This window comes from Stomoxys calcitrans, chromosome 4 (assembly GCF_963082655.1).
Source record: "Stomoxys calcitrans chromosome 4, idStoCalc2.1, whole genome shotgun sequence".
NCBI lineage: Eukaryota > Metazoa > Arthropoda > Insecta > Diptera > Muscidae > Stomoxys > Stomoxys calcitrans.
Genome location: NC_081555.1, coordinates 76224656 through 76242128, shown reverse-complemented (window position 1 = coordinate 76242128; position 17473 = coordinate 76224656). Strand labels below are relative to the sequence as shown.

The following is a 17473-nucleotide window of genomic DNA, read 5'->3' as shown; positions in this document are numbered from 1 at the left end:
ACCACGTTTTTGGGTTTCACCAACCACCACCATGGGTGGCTTCTTACTCCCAAAATCCCCATAAGGATATCGGGCTCAAATAAAGTCTTTTAAGAATGGCCCCAAACCCTCCGAGCGAATTCATAGATCAATTAAGATCATATGGATTAAGATAAAGGCAGTTATGTTTTTATACTGTTATTCAAGCGATATACCATTTTCGTAGCATGGCAATCTCTCTTTAATTGCCGAAAATTAATATGCAAATGAAATTTTGTTCCATATAAAGTAAAAGAAGGCGTAGCGGAGCGGGCCGGGTTCAGCTAGTGTTATATATACATATGTATATATATTGTAAATTGTATTTATTCTAAATTAGTTAAAAATTAAAAAGTTAACCCGATTTCCATGTTCAACTTCTTAATATCGAAACTTTTTCCTGAATTTATTGCAATTTTAGCTGTTTTATAAAATATTAGACACTTATACAATAAATCGTTAATTCGACTTAATTTTTACCACAACATATTTGATTGAACAGACTTTAAAAAATAATTGTTTAGTTTTTAAAAAATAATTGTTTAGTTTTTATTGGAATATTTGAATAATATACATATGTTAGAATATAATATACGTTAGAAAGGCTTAGGCAAAGGATAAAACCCACTTCTATTCTACTATTCGCTTCACATTATATTATAATAGGATCACACTATATTATAATAGATTACTCAAATCTGATAATTTTTCAATAACAAAATCCGGTCTATCCATCTTGTTCAGCTGCAAAGCTTCAAATTCACTTTGTTCCATATTTCCAGCTAACACAAATAATGTTTGAAAACCACAATTCTTGCCAAATATAATATCACTTTTCAAGCTATCGCCAACCATAAGAACTCTTTGAGGATCCTTGATATTGAACATAACTTTCAGAAGCTCTCCAAGCTCTGCGCCGGGTTTACCAAATACTTTTGCCTTTCGTTGATTAGCTTCTTCGACTAAGCGAATGTATGCCCCTGGGCCCAAAAGTTCATTGCCTCCGAAAGGAATGCGTGGATCAGCAGCACCAGCAATAAATAAGCATTCTGGATTCTTTAAATGAACTTGGGCCCTCATCAGTTTCCACGCGGTCAAATTAAAATCAATATCAATTATCACTGCTTTAATGGGATCTTTGTTGTAGATTGCATTACGTAGATCTAAAACCGAACCATCTATAAGACGTTCCTTCTGTAGATAGAAGAAAGGATAATTTATCAAAACAAAAAAAATATAATTAAAAATCTTGTTTCATAATACCTCTTCGACTACCTCAAATCCATTTTCGCGCAAATGCTGTTTAAAAATTGATGAAGCAAAGCAAAGGATAAGTCCTTCGAATCCCAGGTTCTTTAAATAGTTGGAAATGGTTTTTGCAGGATGAATGAGTTCATGCTAGAAATATAGAAAAAATAACTCCAATCAATCTGTTAATGTTTATTCAATAGTTTGGTGTTTTTCTAAATTTCTGGTACATAAGTCAATATTATATCCTTTACCAATATAAAGGCGAATATACTAATTTCCTCATTGCATTTGCAACACATCTATATACTGATGTAAATCCTTACAAAAAATAAATAAATTTTTCAATTTTTTACCTGCAACAATTACATTGGGAAAGTGCAGATAATAGACAGGGTTATCGACAAAAAATTTATCATTACACGAAAACACATGTATGAGAAAAGTACAGCTAATAGACTGGGTTGTCGAGAGTGGTTAATGTGGCATTTTTATCGTAGAGGCGTTTTTGCAATAAATACGATACAAATACACCATACCAACGTACGGCTCTTGAAGCCATCACACCTAATGTGGTTGAAAAGTCTTCCACACAAAGATTAAACGTACCCCATAGTGGTTGGTGTGTGTTGCTATCTCTGGCTTTCCTTTTCCATTTGCAAAGAAAATATCCGATCGTTGAGCTCGTCATGAAAAAGAAACAAACAAAGATTGTGAAATTTGATGATATTCGCCCTAACGGGCAAAACATTTGAAAACTAATTTTTGTTTGCCATCACATTGTAAATCGATCAAACAATGCCTCTTCATCTGCCATAAGCGCGTTCTCTTCTGAATGAAAACATTTTTGGGCAGTTTAAAATTTGAGCCCTTCCTGAGACCATGATGTAAACCATAATTTTTTAATTTATTTCTTATACCCACCATCATAGGATGGGGGTTTACTAATTTAGTCATTCTGTTTGTAACATCTCGAAATATTGATCTGCGACCCCATAAAGTATTCTGAGTCGACCTAGCCATGTCCGTCCATCTGTGGAAATCACGAAAATTTGCACAGACACTAATTATTAATGTAGGTCGCTGGGGTTTGCAAATGGGATTTATCGATTCAAATTTGGATAAAGCTCCCATAAATACCGATCTCCCGAGTTGACTTCGTAGACCTTACAAGCAGCAATTGTTATCTGATTTGACTGAAATTCCGTTCCGTTGTGACTTTCAAAGACAGTGCCAAATACGGTCCAAATCGGTCTATAACCTGATATAGGGGTCGGGCCCAAGGCCATCATTTTCATTTTCTTATTTTTATACCCCCCTCCGAAGGATGGGGTATATATTCTTGATTAGCGTAAAAATCTAAGACGATCTAGACATGTCCGTCCGTCTGTTCGTCTGTCTGTTGAAATCACGCTACAGTCTTTAAAAATAAAGATATTGAGCTGAAATTTTGCACAGATTCTTTTTCTTTTGTCCATAAGCAGGTTAAGTTCGAAGATGGGCTATATCGGACTATATCTTGATGTAGCCCCCATATAGACCGATTCGCCGATTTAGAGTCTTAGGCCCATAAAAGCCACATGTATTATCCGATTTTGGTGAAATTTGGGACAATAAGTTGTGCTAGGCCCTTCGACATCCTTCGTCAATTTGGCTCAGATCAGTTCAGATTTGGATATAGGTGCCATATAGACCGATCCTCCGATTTAGGGTAATAGGCCCATAAAAGCCACATTTATTATCCGATTTCGCTGAAATTTGGGACAGTGAGTTGTGTTAGGCCATTCGACTTCCTTCGTTAATTTGACTCAGATCGGTCCAGATTTGGATATAGCTGCCATATTGACCGATCCTCCGATTTAGGGTCTTAGGCCCATAAAAGCCACATTTATTATCCGATTTTGCTGAAGTTTGGGACAGTGAGTTATCTTAGGCCTTTCGACATCTTTCTTCAATTTGGCGCAGATCGGTTCAGATTTGGATATAGCTGCCATATAGACCGATATCTAGGTTTCAGGTTTTGGGGCCATAAAAGACGCATTTATTGTCCGATGTCGTTGAAATTTGAGACAGTGAGTTTAGTTAAGCCCATCGACGTCCTTTTTCAATTTGGCCCAGATCGGTCCAGATTTGAATATAGCTGTCATATAGACCGGTCTAACGATTTTAGGTTTTGGGCGCATAAAAGACGCATTTATTGATCGATTTCGCCGAAATTTGGGAAAGTGCTTTATGTTAGGCTCTTAGACATTTTTCTGCAACTTGGTCCAAATCGGTCCAGATTTGTATATAGCTGTCATGTAGACCGATATGTCGATTTAAATCTTGGAAGTATAAAAGGTGCATTTATAATCCAATTTCACTGAAATTTGACACAGTGACTTATGTTAGGCTTTTTGACATCCGTGTCGTATATGGTTCAGATCGGTTTATTTTTAGATAAAGCTACTATGCTTATAAGTATTTGGTCCAAATCGGATCATATTTTGATATAACTGCTATGGGACATAAGGTATGAAATTTTCACCAAATTTTGATGAAAGGTGGTTTACATATATACCCGAGGTGGTGGGTATCCAAAGTTCGGCCCGGCCGAACTTAACGCTTTTTTTACTTGTTTTATGACCATATGGCGAAGAAAGCTGGATTAAGTGATTTTGGCATAAAATCGCACCTGCTGTAAAAAGAAGTGGGATTATTGTCATAAATATTTTTTTTTTAATATAGAAACAATCAAATGCAACAATACATCCAAACGGGTTTCAGAAATATCACTCCCAAGATTTTGGAGAAGTTATTCATTCGATTTTTGAAATATAGAAATTGCCGACTTTCGACAAATTGTCTTGTCGAAACCTAACGGGAAAAATTGTTATAACTCATATCAATCGTCCACTTTATGTTAATCTAAATTTCATTGCGATACCTATTTCCCAACTCTTGGGTATTTTTTCTTGGGTATTTTTCGTAGTTAATAGGTTAATGCTCTTTTTAAAGACCGAAACGCAATGTAATTTTATCATAAAGATAAAATTTCTGCTATTGTTTTAAGCCAAATAATCTTTAAGCCAAAATCTTTATGAAATTTTCTTGCCAAACATTTTTTTATCAAAATTGGTTTAAAAGGTATAAATTTAATAAACATTTTTCTAAGATATAATTTTGTATGAATTTTCTCTTAATTCTCGTTCCGCAGAGCCGAATCTTTTATACCCTCCACCATGGATCGCATTTGTCGAGTTCGATGCGCACTATCTATTTTTAAGCAAACAAAAAATATTGAATAAGAATATGCTATTGTGTAATATTTCAGTTCATTCGGATAAGAATTGCGCCTTGTAGGGGCTCAAGAAGCAAAATCGGGAGATCGTTTAATATGGGATCTGTATCAAGCTACTGATCGATTCAGACCATATTAGACACGTATATTGAAGGTAATGAATGACGGCTTGTACAACGGCTTCATCATTTTGAAGCCGTTGTACAAAATTTCTTCCAAATCGGATGAGAATTGCGCCCTCTAGTGGCTCAAGAAGTCAAGATCCCCGATCGGTTTATATGGCAGCTATGCACCGATTTGCGCCATATTTAGCACAGTTATCGGAAGTGGTAACAAAACACCTCATGCAAAATATAAGCCGTATCGGATGAGAATTGCGTGCTCTATTGGCCCAAGAAGTCAAGATCCAAGATCGGGATATATGACAGCTATACCAGATTATGAACCGATTTGAATCATACTTAACACGGTTATTGGAAGAGATACCAAAACACTACTCAAAAAATTTCGCCCTATAGAGGCGCAAGAAGTCAAGACCCAAGATCGGTTTATATGGCAGCTATATGAAAACTTGTACTGATTTAAACAATACTTAGCGAAGTTATTGGAAGTGATACCAAAACACTACGTGCAAAATTTCAGCTAAATCGGACAAGAATTGCGCCCCTAGAGGCTCAAGAAGTTAATACCCAAGATCGGTTTATATGGCAGCTTTATTAAATCATGGACCGACGGACGGACATGGCTAGATCGACTTAAAATGACATGACGATCAAGAATATATATATATATAGTATATATATATATATATACTATATATATATATATATATATATATATATATATATATATATATATATATATATATATATATATACTTTATTACAAACAGAATGACGAAATTAGTATAACCCCATCCTATGGTGGAGGGTATAAAAATAATTATTTCAAATAAAACCATTTCGTTTTTCTTGGAATTCCATAATTCACAATACAGTGTATGAGGCAATTGATACGGAGCTCATGGTGATTAAGGGACGAAAATTCTAGTAGAAATTTGTTAGTTCTGTTGGCATTGACCGTATATTTGAAAACAGTGAAATGTTATTTGAAACATTTTAAAATTTACTTTTTGAATTTTGATTTTTTTTTAAAGATTTTTCTGATTATGATTTCTTTATGTGTCATGTACAAAAATCTTTAAAGAAATTCGAAGAGTCAAATTGCATTGTTACAAAAAGTTGGGTATTAAGTAGGTATTTTCATGATTTTCATAATTACTTTTTTGAAAAACTACAAAAATAACACTGATAACATAACACTTTTACTAAAATTTTATCATAAATAGTAGAAATGCCCTTATGAATGAAATCATGTATTGAAGTAAACGTAAAATATACAAACTTTCACTCTGAAACACGAACTTAATACCCACCTTAAGTGAGAACAAGTAAAAGCGTGCTAAGTTCGGTCGGGCCGAATCTTATGTACCCTCCACCATGGATCGCATTTGTCGAGTTCTTTTCCCGGCATCTCTTCTTAGGCAAAAAAATGATATAAAAAGATTTGCTCTGCTTTTAGAGCGATATCAAGATATGGTCCGGTTTAGACCACAATTAAAGTATATGTTGGAGACCTGAGACCTGAGAGATCGATTTATATGGAAGCTGTATCAGGCTATAGACCGATTCAGACCATAATAAACACGTATGTTGATGGTCATGATAGGATCCGTCGGCAAATCGGATAATAATTGCGACCTCTAGAGGCTCAAGAAGGCAAGATTTCAGATCGGTTTATACGGCAGCTATATCAGGTTATGAATCGATTTGAACCTTATTTGGCACAGTTGTTGAAAGTCCTAATAAAATACGTCATGCAAATTTCAGCCAAATGGATAAGAATTGCGCCCTCTAGAAGCTCAAGAAATTGAGTCCCCAGATCGGTTTATACGACAGCTATATCAGGTTAATTACCGATTTGAACCATACTTGGCACAGTTGTTGGATATCAAAGCAAAATACTTCGTGCAAATTTTCATTCCAATCGGATTAGAATTGCGCACTCTAGTGGGCTCAAGAAGTCAAGACCCAAGATCGGTTTATATGGCGGCAATGTCAGGTTATGAACCGATTTCAACCATGCCTGGCACAGTTGTTGGATATCATAAAAAAACACGTCGTGCATAATTTCATTCCAATCGGATAAGCATTGCGCACTCTAGAGGCTCAAGAATTCAAGACGCAAGATCGGTTTATATGGCAGCTATATCAAAACATGGACCGATATGGCCCATTTACAATTTCAACCGACCTACACTAATAAGAAGTATTTGCGCAAAATTTCAAGCGGCTAGCTTTACACCTTAGTGTTAGAAGTTAGCGTGCTTTCGACAGACAGACGGACATGGTCAGTTCGAAATAAAATGTCACGACGATCAAGAATATACATATGTACTTTATGGGATCTCAGACGAATATTTCGAGTAGTTACAAATAGTATGACGAAATTAGTATACCCCCATCCTATGGTGGAGGGTATACAAAATTTTAAATAATATTAGACAGCAAACTTTTATCTATGAGAGCAAGTTTTATATTACACTCACATTGGAATCTAGGTCATTTGACATCAATTAGTTGGCAAAGAAAGAAAAAAGTTTACAACTGCAATAACTTTGAAATCTTTTAGAGATTATGATTTTTAGTTCTAGCACCTTTTTTATTTTATCTCCAATAAATAAGGAACACTTTAGAACTTATAAAGGCATGAAGGAAATAATAAGCATATGCGACAAAAGTTGAATGTAATTTTTATCTGCGCAAATAAAAACATTTCATCAAAATACTGACCCCGATTCGATGAAACGTTCACTACAGAAGTAAGATATTCCCAAAGGCAACCACACTTTGAAAGATTACGATCGGCCTATAACTAGTGTGTTGGCAATCAGGCAATCATCGCGGCAAGAGACGCGGAAGGTTCAGAGCACAAACTCGGCAGATGATGCTAAGGACAAAGGACTGGCTGGTCTCCCAAGGCCTACATCTTGCAATGCAGAAGCCAGAGTTGCTACTTCTAACGAGAAAAAATTATCCCAGTGGTAGTGGATATGCGCTTTGACGACATACAGGTAAAGATCAAGAGATCGGTCAAATATATTGGGATCCGACTGTATTCAAAGCAGAGGAGAAAATCCCCCACTCGACAACAACAACCGCGAGCATAACGGCGCAACTCTGTCTGCTGATGGTAAACATTGGTGGCCTCTCCGGAGTAGGTGCAGACATGCAATAGAAACCTCCTCTATGGAGCCATACACCGCAGATAGCATGCCGAGGTAAGCCGCTGCTATCGGTAAAGAGGACGGTGCACAATGTGGACCCGGTGGACAAAAATGGGTTCAATACTTTAAACATGAACGATATTTTGGGTGCGAGTGCAACCCAAACTTATATGGAAAAATTGCAAAAATTAATAGTTTAATTGATACAACAACATTAAGATGTAAAATAAACAAAAAACAAAATATTGTTTCTAATTTATATTGTTTCTAATTTAATATTTAAGAACCCTCGATGTTATTATATATAATTGGATCTATTTATTTCTGAGACAAATCCGAGATTCAGTTGTATCTAATGCGATTCAATTACAAATAACCACTTTTTTGGATCCAATTATATCTGATATAATTGGATCTGACCATATCAACTTTTTTTTTTGCTCCAAATATTTTGCAAATATGTTTGCCAGAAATTTCTGCCATAGTTCCCGGAATACCACAAAACCCAACACTTAATATAAACACCGAAAATGGGTTAAACTGAAAACTCAATTTAATCTATCATTCGTTGCCTTCGGGCCTGGTCAGGAAAACATAGTTTACATGTCACTAGAGGCATACCTACAGATTCCAGTATCCCTGGAATGTGTAGGGTAGTTTCTAGTCTCGCAAGCACGTCCGCTTCACAATTCCCCGGAACATCTCTGTGGACCGGCATCCAGAACATGTGAATTTTGAACTGTTCAGCCATCTCATTGAGAGATCTGCGAAAGTCGAGGGCGGTTTTTGTGTTCAGAAATACGCTCTTCAAGGATTTAATGGCTGTCTGAGAAGATATTTATGCTAATCGTCGTAATGAAATTTTATCTTAGCCATTGCACCACTTCCTTAATTGCAAGGATCTCCGCTTGATACACACTGGAGGGGTGGGTAACCTTTTCGATGTAATCCACACTACCTTCTCCTTCACGATTGACGTCTGTTTAACATTGTTAAAAGCAAATGTTGAGAAATGCTACCATTTAAATTCCTTGACAGCGAGAGAACCCTCTATGTAGCCGACTAGGTCGTGAAGGGATGTTTCACTGAATTTGCCCTTACTATATGCATGCTGTCGCTGAGAGAGGCGATTTCCAGGGATCTTTGCCCTAAGATATATTTCTATCAACCTTTCAATGATCTTCAGCATAAAGTATGACAGACTAATAGGGCGAAAGTCTTTTGCTTTCGTGTGGTAAGGTTTCCCTGCTTTCGAACCGAAAACAACCTTCGTGTGCCTCCATCCCACAGGTGTGCCTCCATCCCCTAAGAGCTACATCATCAGGGCTAGGCGATTTAAGGGAGTCGTAACTTCTTATCGCCCAAAGGATTTTAGGCTCAGACACATATATACCAGCGACAACCTCTTCTGGCGCCATGTTGTCCGTTGGAGAATTTCCCGGGAAATGTGTATCAATGAGTAATTCTAGTGTTGCCTCACTAGACAGTCCCTAAATTCTTTGACTTCTGAATATACCCTACCTTAATAGATCTCGAGGACAGGATCTTCTTTAGTCTAGAGGCCTCAGATGTATTCTCCACGGAGCTGCAGAATTCTACCCAGGTTTTGTTCTGAGCCTCTCGAAGCTCGCCCTTATATTTTCTTAGCTCAGCCTTATAGATGTCCTAATCGTGTGGAGCTCTTGTGGCTTTTGCTCTGTTGAAGAGTTTTCTGCAGTCCTTCCTTAGACCAACCAGCTCTGGGGTCCAACATGGCAGTCACTGTTTGCCCCTTGGATTGCCTCTAGGACATGCTGACACAAGCGAGTCATTCAGGGCCTTCGTGATTCGCTTGACCACTATGTCTATATCCTCCATTGTTTCCATTATCCCAATCCGCCTTTCTTCTGTTTAGCCGAGGGACCACTACTTCAGGCTGAAACTAATGTAACGATGATGAGAGAAGCTGCGGTCATCCAACGCATCCCAGTCGCATATTCTTCCACTTATATCTTCCGATAATAAATGTCGGTTTATCCCCTTTATTACAAATCGCCAGATTGCTATTATAATATATTCGATAAGCAGCTCACACCTTTCGTTGACATCCGAACTTTCCCATATCTGGTGATGTGCATTAGCATCACTTCCTACAATGAGGGTATTCTTCCCTACAGAAGCGGCTTCAACCAGCGACTTGAGGTTTGAAAGCGGCATCTCTGAATCGTGTGCCATATATAGGGAAGCCAGCCAGTAATGAGACTTGTTAATTTCAAGGCTGGCTGCTACTAAATCTTCTTCAGTGCTTAGCGACGGAAGAAGAAAAACTTTTAGACTACTCTTTGCGAGAATACAGGCTTTGTGTCTCCCATTCCCCGTACCCTTGAGTAGTTTAAATCCCGGAATTCTTAGTTCACGAAACATTCCTCCACACACTCATGGTTCCTGGATAAGAACCACGTCAAATCCCACTGCCATCAGGAGGACCTTTAGTGCCACCGAAGCGGCCTTACAATGGAGGAGATTTATCTGTAGAAACCGGATCATAGTCAGGATTCAGATCTTACACCACTGTTGTGTTAGCCTCATCTTCTGATTCCACCAGGAGTTCATCCTCACAAGATTCGTTAGATCTTGTCATGACGAGCTTCCGTTTGGGTTCAGGGTAGGTGAGAATGCTGTAGAACCACTCTTCCTCAGGACACTGGACAGTTGCGGTGTGGACGATTCCTCCTTAGATGCTTCACTAGCTGCTGCTGACGAAGTACCTTTTGAGTCCGTCCTTCCCCGCTAGTGCTCATCTTGAGCCCAATCCAACCGGATGACCCATACACACCGGGCTTGTCGCGTCCCGTTTCGGCGTCTTCGCCTCCTGGCTTGATCATAACAGGGGGATTTTCAGTTTCCTGCAAGATTGGGATTACAGTCCCGTAATTTCCCAACTATGGATTCAGAACCTGAGGGAACCCTTGGTATCCATCCGTGTGCTTTTGGTCGAGAAGAAATATCTTAATTCTTGGTTAAATCCAATGTAGCGCCTGGCCAGATCTCGCAAATTTTTCTTAGGGCACAACGATTCATTAGAACTGAGCGTTGATCCTCGAAAGCAATTCGTTTGTATCGGCCCCGATACCAGCCTGCATCGTCACAGACTGGAGGAGGCTCAGGCAATTACACAAGGGCATCGGAGTCTACAGATGACAATCCATTGACTATCCCACTCCAGTTGTTCTTAGATATGCAGCCCTGTTCTTCTACCATTTCGACAACTACCATCACCAAGCTGTCCTTAGCGACATAAGCATGGATTCTTGTACCCGTATTACTATTGTTCGCCTCAGCTCGTTTGGCCATGTGATGCCCTCCAAATGACAGCAGCCTTTTGGCGGACTACGATGCCGTCTTTGAAATAGTTTCTGTGTGGCATTTGGTATAGCCCGTTCAGCGAATCTCCTAGCCCTTTGAAGGGAGCCTCCCTCCGTATCGGTAAGAGTTGTAGGATCGTGTTTTCTCTGGGCATCCCGTCTACCGGCCCATAGTTTATAGCTTCATTTGTTCTGGTATTTGATGTAATACTTAATAATATTGACGTTACCAGGATTTTACCTATTGCGGGCCCACCCCACATTTTTTAAAAAATTGCCAAAATTCTTCTGTTACTGTAAAATTGTTAAACATAACTCATATTTTTTATAGAATATTGTGGTCGCTACTGGGTTCAGGAACTGATCCATCGTCGGCGACATTTAGTCATAAACTCTGTTTTGCTTGCCAACACACTATTTATAATGTATATAAATATTTCAAAACATGCTTCTCTTTAAAAAAGTTTAATAGTAATAGTTTCGACGAACCAGATTCAATATTTTGATGCATTTTTTGTTTTGAGCTCATTTTAATTTGCTTTCAAACTTGTTTCATGATTTCTACAGGTTATTGTTTGTGTCGGCCAAATGTTTTTAAATAACTTTTATTTCTATAAAATTATACGCAAACAAACAGAAAACATTAAGCAGCTAATATTAAAAAAAAATTACCAATTTTAAAGAAGAGCTGTATACATTTTGCTTAATGATGTAGCTAAATTCTCCTTGGAACTTTAAAAAAATCGATCGAAAATCCGTTTTTTTGTGGAAACAATTTCCCATAAAAATTGCATCCCTCTATTGTATTATATGGTTATAATTTGCATCATGTCTTTATAAGTCCTAAAGTTTTCTAATATGTTGGAGAAAATAAGAAAAGGTGGTAGAACTAACAAGTAAAAGCGTGCTAAGTTCGGCCGGGCCGAATCTTATATACCCTCCACCATGGATCGCATTTGTCGAGTTCTCTTCCCGGCATCTCTTCTTAGGCAAAAAAGGATATAAGAAAAGAGTTGCTCTGCTATGAAAACGATATCAAGATATGGTCCGGTTCGGGCTACAATTAAATTATATGTTGGAGACCTGTGTAAAATTTCAGCCAATTCGTATAAGAATTGCGCCCTTTGGGGCTCACGAAGTAAAATAGAGAGAACGATTTATATGGGATCTGTATCGGGCTATAGACCGATTCAGACCATAATAAACACGTTTGTTGATGGTCATGAGAGGATGCGTCGTACAAAATTTCATAAAAATTGCATCCCTCTATTGTATTATATGGTTATAATTTGCATCATGTCTTTATAAGTCCTAAAGTTTTCTAATATGTTGGAGAAAATAAGAAAAGGTGGTAGAACTAACAAGTAAAAGCGTGCTAAGTTCGGCCGGGCCGAATCTTATATACCCTCCACCATGGATCGCATTTGTCGAGTTCTCTTCCCGGCATCTCTTCTTAGGCAAAAAAGGATATAAGAAAAGAGTTGCTCTGCTATGAAAACGATATCAAGATATGGTCCGGTTCGGGCTACAATTAAATTATATGTTGGAGACCTGTGTAAAATTTCAGCCAATTCGTATAAGAATTGCGCCCTTTGGGGCTCACGAAGTAAAATAGAGAGAACGATTTATATGGGATCTGTATCGGGCTATAGACCGATTCAGACCATAATAAACACGTTTGTTGATGGTCATGAGAGGATGCGTCGTACAAAATTTCAGGCATATCGGATAATAATTGCGACCTCTAGGGGTCAAGAAGTCAAGATCGCAGATCGGTTTATGTGCAGCTATATCAGGTTATAAACCGATTTGAACCTTATTTGACACAGATGTTGAAAGTAAAAATAAAATACGTCATGCAAAATTTCAGCCACATCGGATAGGAATTGCGCCCTCTAGAAGCTCAAGAATTCAAATCCCCAGATCTGTTTATATGACAGCTATATCAGGTTATAGACCGATTTCAACCATACTTGGCACAGTTGTTGGGTATCATAACAAAACACGTCGTGCGAAATTCCATTCCAATCGGATAAGAATTGCGCACTCTAGAGGCTCAAGAAGTCAAGACCCAAGATCGGTTTATATGGCAGCTATATCAGGTTATAGACCGATTTAAACCATAATTGACACAGTTGTTGGATATTATAACAAAACACGTCGTGCAAAATTTCATTCTGATCGGATAAGAATTGCGCACGCTAGAGGCTCAAGAAGTCAAGACCCAAGATCGGTTTATATGGCAGCTATATCAGGTTATGGACCGATTTGAACTATACTTGGCGCAGTTGTTGGTTATAATAGCAAAACACGTCGTGCAAAATTTCATTCCAATCGGATAAGAATTGCGCACTCTAGAGGCTCAAGATATCAAGACCCAAGATCGGTTTATATGGCAGCTATATCAAAACATGGACCGATATGGCCCATTTACAATACCAACCGACCTACACTAATAAGAAGTATTTGTTCCAAATTTCAAGCGGCTAGCTTTACTCCTTCGGAAGTAAGCGTGCTTTCGACAGACAGACGGACGGACAGACGGACGGACATGGCTAGATCGACATAAAATGTCGCGACGATCAAGAATATATATACTTTATGGGGTCTCAGACGAATATTTCGAGTAGTTACAAACAGAATGACGAAATTAGTATACCCCCCATCTTATGGTGGAGGGTATAAAAATCAGAAATACGAAGGGATTTCTGCGTTAATATAGTTTTAAACTTTTTTCTTTCGATGTCAATTTTATATGCATTTCTAATTTTATTTGATTCATTATCGTCAACTTATAATTAAGTATGACCTCCCAAATATGATAATTTTCAAAAAGGAAATTATTTTCAAATATTCTCAAACACAATATCCTCTGGAAAGCTTTTCCATACAAGTAGTCCACACTCAAAGAAATTTGATAATAAAAGCAACGGTAATGTTTGATGTAACAGCAGAAAATCTACTGAAAATAAGACAGCAGTAATATTTTGCTGAAACAGCAAACATAATCTGCTGTCAGAACAAAATAATAAACAAAATTTTGATTTTTCTTAGCCTCAAAAAGTCAAAAATACTTCAACAACTTCTATATTACAATTCATCTAAAGGTTCAGATTTCAATTTAAACAAACTTTCTTCAACTTATTAATTCATTCACAATATTTGCTTAAAAGGGTTATCTTTTATATTGTGCCAAATCAGGACTATATGACGGATGACTCATCGATGTTTTGAGTGCTCAAAAGTGAAGTTGTTTCGTATTTTTGGAGCATTTCTTTCGACCAATCGACACGAGCCTTTTTGAGCGATTGACAAATTGTGTGGGATCCATTGCGAACAAATTTTTTAGACGGTCAAATGTTCACGCAATATTGAATGTATACTGGTCCCACTCATGCTTACGATGATCTTGAAATGTCAGTTGTTGGTTTTCGAAACAATAACTTATTTTCTACGGCATTAATGAAATTAGTCTTAGAGTAAACTACGACATCGGTTTAATTCACCATACCATCAATAAACATTGGTCCTTGATAGAGTCTCATCGCCGAAAATTGAATTAAGTTCATCTTTCGTGTATCGATATATGGTTCTATCAGGAACAAACTCGGCACGGTTTAATGCACTGTTTAAGATGAAATATTGAGCTATATCTAAATATGGTCCGATCTCCAACATATTTGGGAATGATATGTAAGGATCTAATACAACACAGTACTGAATTTCATCGAAATCGGTTTATAAAAAACACTTTTATGAGCCCAAGAACTTATATTGGGGATCGGTATATTTGGTAGCTATAACCATATATAGACTGATCTGGCCCAAGAACTTAAATCGAGAGATCGGTATATTTCACAGTTAAAACCATAAATAGACCGATCTGGGCCGTTTTGAACATGTATATCGAAGAGCATTACATAGCTCAATTTGCCAAATTTCAGCGAAATAAAGACACCGATCGGGAGATCGGTATATATGACAGCTGTTTCCAAATATGGTCCGATATTTACCATACTCAGTACAAATGTTAAGAGGCCCAACGCAACTCATTGTGTCAAATTTCAGTGAATGTTGCTTAATTCCAACAGTATTGCAGTATTAGATTTTTGTATACTTTATGGAGTCGGAAATGGATATATCAATGCGTTGCAAATGGAATGACAAAACTAATGCACAGTTATTCTTCGGTGGTGGGTACAAAACGGCAACACTTTGAAAAGATTGAGGAGTCATTTGCAAAATGTTGTTCCACATGAGTGTAACATTAGCGTAAAATTTTTTCTATACGGTGCGTTCAACACTTAGTACTAGACAAGAAGCAATATTACCAATCCTTTAAAATACCACCTAAGATTTAAATTCCTTAATGACAAGCAAAAACCATTCGCTAAAGGAAAATTATTCTTAAAAATTTGGAAAATTGAAAATAGGTTCTTCATCTATGGCACAAATCTTTAAAGTTAGGACAATTCTTCTCTAGTGCAGAATGAAGTTACATTATGATTAAATCGATTGATAATAAAAATTTAAGCAGACGCAACTTCACCCAATATACATACATATGTAAATATTTATATTTTGCATTAAACCTCCCATTAAACCTCTGCCCATTAAATCCGGATTTAAGGCTCTCGTCAGCTGATTTTTTAAAGGGAAAACAGATGATCGAGCCATTAAATCTGTATTTAAAGAGCAGTGTAAACGGGGGTTTGACACCATTGCATATGGTCTACCCCTAGTGAAACTTTCACTACACTTACCTCTTTTACAATGATGTTACACTTTGAGAACTTTTTCAATTGATCTGCCGTTGACATTATGCTGTTATTGGTGACAAAAACCACCTGTTTTCCCTTGGCTCGTAAATAAGCGATGGCATCTGATGCACCAGGTATTGGGTCGAATAAATTATGCCAGATAACGCCTACAATTTTTTGTTTGTAATAATTCAATTATTTGAAGGCATTTTAAGCTCTTTGCATGCAACTCACCGTCACAGTCACAAAAAACCAAATCGAATGAGTTGAGAAAATCACGTTTTTGAACATAGGACAAATTTGCAATATAGTTTTTGTTCGACATTGGTGCGAATTTGGGGGAAACACAATTATGATAGAACGCTATGATTTAATTCCAAATTGAGTTGAAATCCGATTAAATGCTTTGTGCTTTCCACTTTTTCGTGGTGTCCACCGAGACGTGTCTTGTTTGCAACTAAGCGTTGGAATCGCCACTTGTTTAATGTAATATCAATTACTTTCCTTTTGTCAAATAAAAACAATTTAAACAATTTATGCGGTTGTTGTATTTGCATGATTGAATTGGCGTGAAAAATTGTTCAATGTGAGCTTCTGTAAGGCCTTTTTGTCCGCCGATAGACCCGTTTTACAGATTATATTGCACATTTATTTGTAAGAACTGCTCCATTTAGAACTGGTAAAAATTATGTTTTACCAACATCATTTAATTTTTTGATAGATTGTTCGTTTAAACAAGAATGGGTAAAGTATCCAGTATTCTAAGCAAGTATGGAAAAGCAAGGATCGAACGAAATATAACCAAACCTGAACCGATTTTAATAAAACGTTGTACACATTATGAAACTTTAAAAAACACATATAATTTAAAATTTTGTTCTGGTCGAACCAAATTTTTGGTTACTTGAATCATAACATACCATAATAATACCTTTTTCATATAAAATTTGGCTTATGCATATCGAGTAAAACATCTCTAATAAACGTTTCAAAATATTGAAGACTAAAGACAAAAATAACGCAAATCGGATCGAAATTATAAGTTTTCATCTATGAGGTAGAAAAATGACTAAAAGTAAAAAAATGTGGAAATAGGTCTGTCATTTTGGAACGGTTAGAGAAATCTTCAGATCTCCTATTAGAGTTAACACAATTTATAAAAATTACACTTAAAACGCATCTACATTAAGTCTTTTTTACAGTACAGTAAGCAAAACTGAGAGTGCAGGGCCAATGAATACAATGATACAATGAAATTACCTTTTTTACTAAAAAATGCCAAAAATTAACTTTTTTCACATTTTTTGATTTGTAACTCGCATAATTTTAGACTGAAGAATCTGACCTTAGCATATATCGCAACAAAAAAAAAAATAGTAAATTTTATTAGCTTTCCAAATCAGATAAAAAATTAGAAAAAGAAACATTTGTTAGTCAAATTTCTTGGACACTATAAAAGATATCCCGCACATTTATAAATTCTTAAGCACTTTCCAGCAAACAATTTTTGAAAATCGGACAATAAATGCGCTTTTGA

General features: G+C 36.9%; 1 protein-coding gene across 1 annotated transcript; it reads right to left on the bottom strand.

The window, feature by feature from the left end:
* Window positions 1–535: 535 nt before the first annotated feature.
* Window positions 536–16408, bottom strand: LOC106093299 (uncharacterized). The gene is made up of 4 exons (XM_013260349.2): window positions 16171–16408; window positions 15940–16103; window positions 1282–1416; window positions 536–1212 (listed from the first exon to the last, which is right to left on the bottom strand). The coding sequence occupies exons 1-4, from the start codon at window positions 16259–16261 to the stop codon at window positions 697–699; spliced, it is 906 nt and encodes a 301-aa protein (XP_013115803.1). The 5' UTR covers window positions 16262–16408; the 3' UTR covers window positions 536–696.
* Between the last annotated feature and the right edge of the window lie 1065 nt (window positions 16409–17473).

What these genes read in the sequence shown, in the direction of transcription:
- LOC106093299 (XM_013260349.2), bottom strand. Translation starts at nt 16,261, where the DNA reads ATGTCGAACAAAAACTATATTGCAAATTTGTCCTATGTTCAAAAACGT. An exon ending in GTAACATCATTGTAAAAGAG is followed by an intron (nt 1,417 to 15,939) that starts GTAAGTGTAGTG and finishes CTATATTTCTAG; the next exon opens with CATGAACTCATTCATCCTGC. An exon ending in GATTTGAGGTAGTCGAAGAG is followed by an intron (nt 1,213 to 1,281) that starts GTATTATGAAAC and finishes TTCTATCTACAG; the next exon opens with AAGGAACGTCTTATAGATGG.